The following is a 10,739-nucleotide window of genomic DNA, read 5'->3' as shown; positions in this document are numbered from 1 at the left end:
TACACAAGAGAGAGTTGAAAACTAAAAAATAAAAAATAATAAGATCAACTCACATGAAGTCGGAATCACTACTAATCGCATGTCACTCATGTGGATTGTTGGCCGTGGGTGACATGAGAGTTACGATAAGGTCTGAAAATGCGCCAACGATAAACTTGTGGGTGTGTTTAGGGTTTAAGGATAGATAACACACGAAAAGCTCATGTAAGAAATCCCAATCATTCTTAACATCTGTAAACTCTCGTGCTTCGACCATCTCTTGCATCGATTTTCTGAAGTCAGCATATGGGTTCGGAGAGTAAGTCTGAACGGCAATGCCACCGTTAACCACCGTGTCAGATTCCGGCCCTGGCGGCCCGTCCGTGGACTCAACTATGGAGTTGGAGCGGCCAGGGTAGGAGAAAAAGAAGCGTTGGGACGCGAAAACCGTAGCAAAATCAGGAACCAAATCAGCATCAGAATCATCAGATGAAGAGAAAAAATTGTCTGTGGAGGAAGTAAGAGACTTGGAGATTGAACCTGAGTTGGAATCATAGAGGGAGTTGAAATTCTTGATTACTGATGAAGGGTTGTTCAGTTGGGCGGCTGTGATATTCTCGTTTTCTTCTTCTTCATCCGTGGGTGGTGGGGATAGAGTGAGGGTGGGTAGACACTTGAATTTGGAGAAGCAGAGGTACAACTTCTTCTTCCCCAAAATGTTAGACATTTTTCCTGCTACTATGCTATGTGGGAGACACTGTTGTGTAAAGTATGTATATATGGTTGGGAATTCCAATTTCCCTATCTGTATAGGCGAGAAAACACTCCTACATAAGCTTTCATGATCCTTGTGCTAAAACAAAAAGAATAGTATATATATATAGTTTGATTTTGTTTGGTCTAGAGAGAGAGGACAAGATGAAGTATATATGACATTTTTATTGACACAAGGATTTGTTTATAATTGCACATGTATAAATATATTTCAAGAGAAATGATCTAATAAGTATCGAGGCTCATTTTATCTTAAATATCGGTGATGTGTCATATTAATATATCGACGTCCACTGATAAATTAATATGACACATCACCGATGTTTAGGATACGATAATCACCATCAATGAATTAAGATGATACATCATCGTTGCTTAGGATAAAATGAGCATCGATGCTGGTTTGATCATTTCTTACGCTAATGAATTAATATGACACATCATCGATACTTCAAATAAGATAAGCACCGATACTCATTAAATCATTTCTCTATACTTTAATTTTAAATTATTTTTATTGGACAAATTTATATTGAATAATCCAATTACAAGGAATAGGTAGAAATTGACATTAAGTTCTAATGAGGGGCTTCAACTCAGTAGAAAAACTTGGAGAAGACGAGATATGTCGAGCTGATTAATATATGAGGTCTGTTATAAGTGTTATTGAGTTAAGGTCCTAACTTAAACATTTAGAGGCTGATTTTCATGTAATACAATATAATCAATGAGGAACTGGTGAAACGATAAGTCAAGATCTGTTGTCAAAAATTGACTAACTAACTTGCTGTTTATCCAATGATTTATTGACGCATTACTTTAAATTAACGTGTCTAACTTTTATCTCACTACTACTTGTGCTTAAAAATATGTGTAAAATGATGTATCAGTGAAACATTGGTGGATAATAAGTTGGACAGTCAATTTTGAACAGCAAATCTTAACTCGTGAAACGATATGAGATTTGGCCTAGATGCTAACAAAAGGTATTGTCACAATTATGCACTCAACTAAGTAGAGATCGACAAGAACTAAGAAGACGCTCAACTTAACATAGAATGCTTCACGCTCCACTTGGGGATTCCACTAGGTAGAAATCTAGAGAAAACGAATGTATAATTGATCATCGCCCATTTTTTTGACAAGCTCACTAATCAATGTATATTTTTCACATTTTTCAAAGTTTACAGTGTATATATATAACGAAAGATACTCAACAAAATTTGAAGTCCACAAACTTAATATCAATATACTAACTCCATTTAAAATCTTAATTATCAAGTACAAAAGAGTTTTTCCTTCAAGAATCACATACGGAGGTCCTTAACCTATGGGTTATATATATCGTTCTTAATCTTCATTTCTCGATATTTGTGTACTCAATCTTTTAATTTTGTAGAGTTAGATGTACAATTAATGTTTTTCGTCCATTTTGACCATCACAAATTCGCATGCTATGAATGTTGAATCCTCTCATACTACAATATCTTCGACCCCCTCTCACCGACTCCGGCTTGCCACTCTCTACTTCTGCAACACTTAGTCGCTAGATTTCTCAACTCATCGGTTTCTATTACCAACTCATCATCAAAATCCCTCTAGTTCACTCCTTTCTCTTTCCATTACTCTAGTTTCCCATACGACAATTTAGGGGTGGACATAGAAGGGGAAACTATTTATTTTAAAATGAGGATATAATCAATTTTCTCTTCTTCCGTCTGATTGCACTTTCAAGCTTAAGTCTTTTCAAACACACTATTTTGGAATCTGGTCCAAATTCGTAACATGTATGTATGCATGCACGTTTAGCATATTTATTGAGAAAGGAACAAATTTTCTAATTTTAGGTACTACGCCCTAGAATCTAAGGGATAATTACTGTATATATCATGTGCTCTTCCAAAAACATTGCTGAAAAGTATGTAGCATTCCATCTTGCACATAGGAACAACAATAAAGGCCAGTTTATGACACTGTGACAAATCAACTCTAACCTGCCTTGATGAAATTACTCCTCCAAATTTTCCATGTCTCCTATATGGTAATTCTACTCAAATAAATTTCGATGACTTTGTACTTAACATTTGTTGATAATATAAAAATTTTAATAATTTATATGTTATTTCACTTTTATAAATTTTGTCACGAGAATTGAATCCACAACTAAAGCCATCAAAAATCAAAATTTTCATAGACATTCAAAATCGATTGTTTAAGACAACCTCATAACTGGTACCCCAAGCTCCCAAGAAGGCCCTTAGTGCTTAGTACTTGATTGGGATAGCTAAAACACCATTAATTGTCCAAATTTTTTTCTGGCACTTCTAATAAAAATTGATAGAGAATAAATTTCTAGATGACAAAAAGATTAACAGAATGGCATAAAGAATGTTAAATGAAGAGTTAATTACACAAATAGTCACTGAATTTTGCCAAAAGTTTCAGGAGGTCACTAAATTTCAAAAGTTCCCTAAATAGCACTGAACTTTGCCAAAAGTTCCCAGGAGGTCACAGAGCTTCAAAAATTCCCTAATAGTCATTGAATTTAGCAAAAAATTCCTAGGAACTCACTCAACCTTGCAAATTGAAACCCCATACATCACTAGTTTAGTGATCCCTTAGGAAATTTTTGCAAAGTTCAGTGATTATTTAGGGAAGTTTTAAAATTCAGTGATCTCCCGAAAACTTCTACTAAAGTTTAGTGACTATTTAAAGGAAGTTTTGATTCAGTGACCTCTTGAAAACTTTTCGCAATGTTCGATGACAATTTGTGGAATTAACTCTTAAATGAACAATTGGAAATAACAAAATATAGAGTGGAAAAACTGATGTGAAAGGTGTATTTTATACACTTATTTTTACAAAAAATATAGACATTTAATAATTCTTTAAAAAATTATAAACCTAATTGTTTTATATTTCGTTTATTATGTGAAACTCGATAAATGAAAGTGGAATAAGCGAAAATTGGCACAAAAAAAAGGAAGCAAGATCCAAAGTTTGGGAGATTAAAGTGTAAATATTAAAAAGTTGTGTTGAACCTCAAGATGAAGGTTTAAGAATGCTAGGGTCTTAGAAGTCAAAATGAATGAAATATGGCAAAAATATTTTTCAAATCAATTTTCAGCTGCACAAGGATGTTCCACATTTCCAACCGAAAATTAAGGCCCACTTTTGGCCTAGCAAATGTTCGAATTGGAAAAGAACTACTTCTACAATTGTAACCCTTTGAATTATCTTAACAATCCAATTTGAATCACTTCAATTAGATATTTAGAGAGAATATTATGATAAAAATACTAAAGTAGGTACAGTGCTGACATTCTTCTAAGAAATGTCGCCGCGGTGCCACCAACATGGCACCTAGGCACCACCTCTCTATCTTCACGACGCTACGGTGCCACTTCATGGTACCTAGGCGCCGCTTAATATAGATTAGGCACAATTTTGATTCTTTTAAAGCTCGTAAAAACCCTACAACAATCAAAATTTTGAAGACAGCTATAGATACAAGTTTTGACATTTTTGATGGACTTCCACACAATTTAGGAACAAAAAAACAGAAAATCATCAAGATCAAAGAGAGTTCCACACAATTTTAAAAGAGAAAAACACATAATCATCGAGATCAAAGAGCAAAAACTAGGGTTTGAAGACTTTTGATGCTGAAGAAGATTCTTGGTGTAAGATCCAATTCTTTCCATGATCAAGATTTTAAAATTGATTATGAACCCTATACTTTTTATTTTTTCATTATTATGAGTAGCTAAATTCATAGCAAGAGCGAACGATGTAATCTATGTGTGACCCTTTTTTATTTTATTCAAAATTCAAGTTCTTTAAATGAACATGTGTTGATTTTCATTATGTACTTAATTCTTTGAATTATTTTGCCAACTATCCAATGATTTTGTAAATATTTTACGACTCGAGAGGTAGGTTTTAAATTTAGACCACATAGTGAAATTTGATAATTTGGTACAAGGAGTAGAGATATCTATACTGATCACTACGGTCAGAAATGAATTCTTAAAACCAATATTTTGTTTAGCTAAGGTTGATTTGCATAGAGATATGGAATAGAATTAGTTAAATAGACTCAATGAGAACTCAAGATGAGCAAATTGAATATTTTAGAAGAATTCAACTGAATACTATAACAGTAATGAATCTTGATTGACGAATTAAAGGAGATCCATAGGTAAAATTGTAAGTTCTAGCATCCATATTCGTACTTTTAAAATCCAAATTTGATATGTGGTGTCCTTTAGATATTTTAGTTTATAATAGCCGATCCAATAGCTGCTTCAGCGGCTGCAATAGCCCCATTGTATTCCAGAAGCTTGTAGCATTGGTCCTGATAAACCCCAATTTAGTGAATAATTGATCAAAAAAATATTTTTATCTTATGATTCCAGAAATGAATTTACCACGGATAGAATAATTTAGATATCAATCACACAATTTATTAGTCATTTTTTTATCAAGTTAAAATTAGAAATAAGTGGACCAATTGTTAAATAGAAATCCTAGTGGAAATGATATCCAGACTCTTAGATACACTTTATTACTTATTACAATCCGTACACTTGCGGAATATAAAAATTAACAACTAGTTTTTGGCGTCATTTTCATGGATTTACCTGTATTTTTTTGCTCCATTGATAGGAAATAAAAAGAAGCAAGAGATCCAAAATTTACAATGATCGATTCCGACTTAAATAAAGGCGACATGCTCTTTGGAGAATTTCTCTTGAGACATGAACTTAAAAAATGGGGATACAATCAACCCATACCATTTGATAAGGACTGCTTCCCAAAAAGATTAAGTATCAATTGTATTATTTATGAAGAGATTAGACTGACATGTGAATATTGTTGCAGATTGCATTATAGTACAAATTGTTTGTTATTGGAAACTTCAGAGGAAGTAAGGAAAGCTATCTTCGATAGTCCATGTGAAAAACAAGAAGATTACAATGAAATAGTTACAGAAAACATCATCATGCAAAAATAAAAGGATTGAAGATCATGTAATTTCAGATGAGCCAAATAACACGCCAATGGAACCTGAGAAACCAACTAAAGAAGAAGAACATGTAAAAACGAATAAATTAATAACAAAGGAGCCAAATGAATTAGTGGTATTCAAAGAAAATGGGATTAGATGGAAACCTCCAATTTCATTGATTTTGTGTAAAGTTGATGAGAAAATTAAAGTATTCTTAATTGAGTTCTAATTGGGCAATTTTGGCTAGTCATATCATATTCAAAAGGGGTAAGTGTGATTTTGGAGGACATGTAAAATATGGAACAAAAACAAATTAAGCAAGTTAAAGCAAGACCTCCAAAGTCATATTCAAAGTGCCATAAAGCACTTGTGCAAAAGTTTAGCTAAAAACTTTAAATTAAAATTTTATTGGGAAGCAACCAATCTCTTACCCCTTTTATTTATTATACTTTATGTATCTGCATTACATATAATTTATTAAGGTGCATTAGTGTTAAAGATGCTTTTATTCAATAAGAGGATCATCATATCTATATTAAGTTTTTTAAAAGAAATCGTATATTTGAGTGAAAAACATAGAAAATACATGTGGTACATTTTTCAAAGTCCCAAGGATGTAAAAAAAAAAAAGAAAAAAAAGAAGAAGAAGGTTATCCCACAAGCTACATTATTGCCTTTAAATTGCTCTTGACTCTCATATTTGTATTCTTTTATCGTTCAAAGGTATTTCGATATTAAGCACGAGACAACTTAGCAAATAATGAAATGAACTAATCTAATAAGCCACCTCAAATATCAGACAGTAAGGGTTAAGTAGCTTTGCCGACAAATAAATTTGGAATCACGTGTTAATTTATGAATTGTGAATATGTTATATGCTTAGATTAATTGATTATTATCCATTAGCACAGATGAATTAAGTTTAGTATTATAAAGAAATAGGTTGATTCATATAATTGATAGGTTAAAATAGTAGACTTTAGATACTAAATCCAAAAGCTATTGCAATATACATTCTTCGACTAAATTTAGAAAGGTTTGGAGATGATTTTATTGTTGTAGGAAGATATGGATATGAACTGGGATTGCATGTATGTAAATTCTTGTGTGGATTGTCTAAAACCAATATATGATGAAAATTAGGTGAAAAATCTTAAGTTAGTGATAGATTTTTTAGAATGGATGTTTAATGAGGGGCACTAATCATGGGGAAAAAAAAAAGCTATCTCATTGTAAAAAGTCTTTTTATAGCTTTTATGACTTGAGTAAACCTGCAAGTGTATCTAAAAACTTGATGCACTATGATCATTAGATTTGGGCATAAAGCTCGCTACAAGGGTTATTTAGAAAATTTAATGGAGATAAGTTGCACACAAGACAAGAAAAAATAATGACTATATATTTACATACTACATCATTGATTAAGTCACAAGCACTTATTTTTTGAAAATTAGATTTTTAACAAAGGAATTATTAGCTTAGTTGAGTCTTGGAAATTAAAGCAATCAAAATTTGGATAATCCTTATTTGTTGAAATGTTGACTTACAATTAGTGAGATCCATCTAAATTAGAGATGTTGAGGAGTTAATATAAAAATTCGGTCTTAGATCACACACTGGGAAAGAGTAAAAATAAATAAATTTAGGGGTGTGTGAATCTTATGAGTGACTAAAGTAAAAAATTTGACCATCGAGTTCGAGGGTCATGGATTGAAACAACTCGTGAATTTATAATATTTTAAATAATTTTTCACACACAAGCATATCAGTTTTACATTGAAAAAGTAGTTATTGATGTTGGTAGTGCAACCTTGAAGCCGTTGATAGATTTAATAAAATGATTCTGGTCATGAGGTAAAATGGCATGTTCTCTAACCAAAACCGTTTGCATGTTTTAATGTTTTTTAAGTTAGGTTATGGTTCTATTTAAGGACAAACATATGTTTAAGTTTGGCAGTGTTTGATAGATGTATTTTATACTTTTATTTGGACCAAAAAGTATAGTCATTTAATGGTTCTTTTGAATGATTATAATCTAATGTATTTTATATTTCGTTTATTAAGTGAAACTCGATGAGTAGAAATGAAGTTGAAAAAAAGAAAAAGAAAAAAGAAAGCGAATATTGGCAAAAAAAAGGGTAAGATCTGAAGTTTGGGGATAAAATATAAAGGAGAGCGTTCCTCCTACACATGAATTTGACAAGTATTTTTAACAAATAATCATGACCTTTAGATTAAACAAATCCAACGATCAGTATGTATTTCACTAGGATCATGGGAGAATTAGTTATAACCGCTTGAGATCAATGATCCTAGTGAAATACATACTGACCGTTGGATTTGCTTCATCTAAAGGTCACAATTATTTGGCAAAAATACTTGTCAAATCCATGTGTAGGTGGAACGCTTCCGAAATATAAATACTCAAAAGTTATGTCAGACCTCGTGATGAAGATTTAAGAATCCTAGGGTCAATTAGATGCAATTACAAGTTAAAATGAGTAAAATATGGTCAAAATATTTTCACAAATCAATTTCCAGCCGCATAAAGATGTTCCAGATTTTCAACTGGAGATTGAGACCCATTTTTACCGTAGTAAAATTCGAATTGGAAAAGAGATATTCTAGTAATCTGTAGCCCTTTGAGTTATTTTTATAACCCAAATTGATTCGCCTCAATTGGATATCGGGAGAAAAAGTTATGAGAAAAATATTTAAAGGGGGTGCAATGCTGAAATTCTCCCGAGAAGTGGCACCTAGACGCCATGACACGCGCTTGATACGGATTAGGGATCGATTTTGGTCATTTTAAACCCCATAAAAACCCTATAACAACCAAAAACATGGAGGTAGCTATAAATACGAGTTTTTGACACTTTTGATGGAGTTCCACACAATTTTGGGAGAGAGAGACACATAATCATCAAGATCAAAGAGGAGTTCAACACAATTTGGGGAGCGAAAAAACACTATCATCAAGTTCAAAGAGCAAAAGCTAGGGTTTGAAGTCTTTTGAGGCTGAAGAAGATTTTTTGTGCAAGATCTAATTCTTTCCATGATCAAGATTTCAAAACTTGGTTATGAACTCTTTACTTTTTGTATTTCTTTCCTTTTATGAGTGGTCAAATTCATATTTAGGCGAACAATGTAATCTATATGTGACCCCTTTTTTATTTTAATAAAGATTCAAGTTCTTTAAATGCATGTGTTGATTTTAATTATGTACTTAATGCTTTTAATTTTTTCGCCAATCATTCAATAATTTTGTGAAATCTATTACAAATTGAGAGGTGAGTTTTAAATTTAAACCACATAGTAAAATTCGATAATTTAGTATAATGTGTAGACATACCTATACTGATTATTTCCATCATAAATGAACTCTTAGAACCGATATTTTGTTTAACTAAGATTGATTTGCATAAAGATATGAAATTAAATTAGTTAAATAGATTCAATGAGAACTTGAGAGGGATAAATTGAATGCTTTAAAAGAATTTGACCTAGCACTACAATTGTAACTTATCTTGATTGGTGGATTAAAGGGGATCTATGGGTAAACTTATAAGTACTAGCATACAAATTCATACTTCTAAAACCCAATTTGATAAGTGGTGTACGTTAGATAATTTAGTTTAGTTAGAATAATTTAGACACCAATCACAAAACTTATTATTTGTTTTCGATCAAATTAAAATTAGGACTCATTAAACCAATTGTTAAATAGTAGTTCTCGTGGGAATGATATCCGGACTTCTAGATCTACTTTATAACTAGTTAAACATTTCTATCATTTATTTCTAGATCTACCATTTGTGGCCTTCTTTCGGGATCATGACTTTGGCAATGCAAAGCAATATTTGAATCAATAACTGCTCAAAGTTTTGTTTAGAAGCCATGACCGGATATGTATAAGCCAAGCATTCCATAAGGGCTTGTTTGGACTCGATTTTTTCCTCCAAAAAATTGATTTTTTGACCGTTATTTCATTATTCCAGCCATCATATTTGACTTCTTCTCTCACGGATGGACCCCACTTTTCTTCTAACGGTCAAAAAATCAATTCTAAAAATCACTCCCAAATAGCCTCTATATCAATTGATGGGTTTCTATTCAGGTCAACTAAAGGAGCGTAGTATTAAAAATATGAATGATTGAGATCTTCATTGGAACAAATGAAACATATAAAATTTTACGTTTTATATCCAAGATTTAGTCATAGATGTAAGTATTATGCCCTAGGTCCAATCAACTTTGGACATAAATACTTTTATATATAATTAATGCAATTAAATGGCAGATCTATTATTTAATTAATAGACAATTAAATAAATAATAGAGTCCGTAGATTCAAATAATTGTAATTTGTTAATCACAAGGAGTTGTGATTGTGAGATACAAATTACATCTGATTGAATCTTAAATCTTCCGTGGTCGTAAGTAATAACGAGATACGGATATCGTTATTACGGATAGACCATCACATGTGGCATTTCTTACTTGTGAAGTAAGTAACTGATCTCACAAGTTAAAGTGTGGTGACACTTAAATTAACATGTGGATATTTTGTTATAGAACAAAATATTGGAGACCCGTCGAGAGATTCCACATGGATAACTATCTGAGTGTCAGTGGTTAATCTCTAACGTTCGGTAGTGAAATTAGTCCTTTGACTTGAGGTCGTCATGGTACCTTATATGAGGACACTCATACTTTGGCGGTGTTGGATGTTGCTCTGAAAAGGGCCGCTAATACGACATCGTTCGGGTACGTCAAGAATCGTATGAAGGTTATGATTGATCAATAAAGGATTCGTCACTCTTAGATAGTAGGAGATTATGATCTGCGTTTCATCCAATTAAGTCAATGATCAAATCCTTGGCCAAGGTGTACTCATAAGTCGAAAAGGAGTTTTCGATTTATATTGACTTAATAGTGGAGTGAAAGATATGATCGATGATCGAGATTGACACAA

General features: G+C 32.2%; 1 protein-coding gene across 1 annotated transcript; it reads right to left on the bottom strand.

The window, feature by feature from the left end:
- Positions 1-6: 6 nt before the first annotated feature.
- LOC111378735 (transcription repressor OFP12-like) lies at positions 7-814 on the bottom strand. Its single transcript, XM_023001966.1, has one exon. It carries the CDS (start codon positions 704-706, stop codon positions 83-85), a length of 624 nt encoding a protein of 207 aa, XP_022857734.1. The 5' UTR covers positions 707-814; the 3' UTR covers positions 7-82.
- Between the last annotated feature and the right edge of the window lie 9,925 nt (positions 815-10,739).

This window comes from Olea europaea, unplaced genomic scaffold (genome assembly GCF_002742605.1).
Source record: "Olea europaea var. sylvestris unplaced genomic scaffold, O_europaea_v1 scaffold1863, whole genome shotgun sequence".
In the NCBI taxonomy this organism is placed as follows: Eukaryota; Viridiplantae; Streptophyta; class Magnoliopsida; order Lamiales; family Oleaceae; genus Olea; species Olea europaea.
Note: the sequence above shows the minus strand (reverse complement) of the source record. Positions and strands in the feature narration are given on the sequence as shown.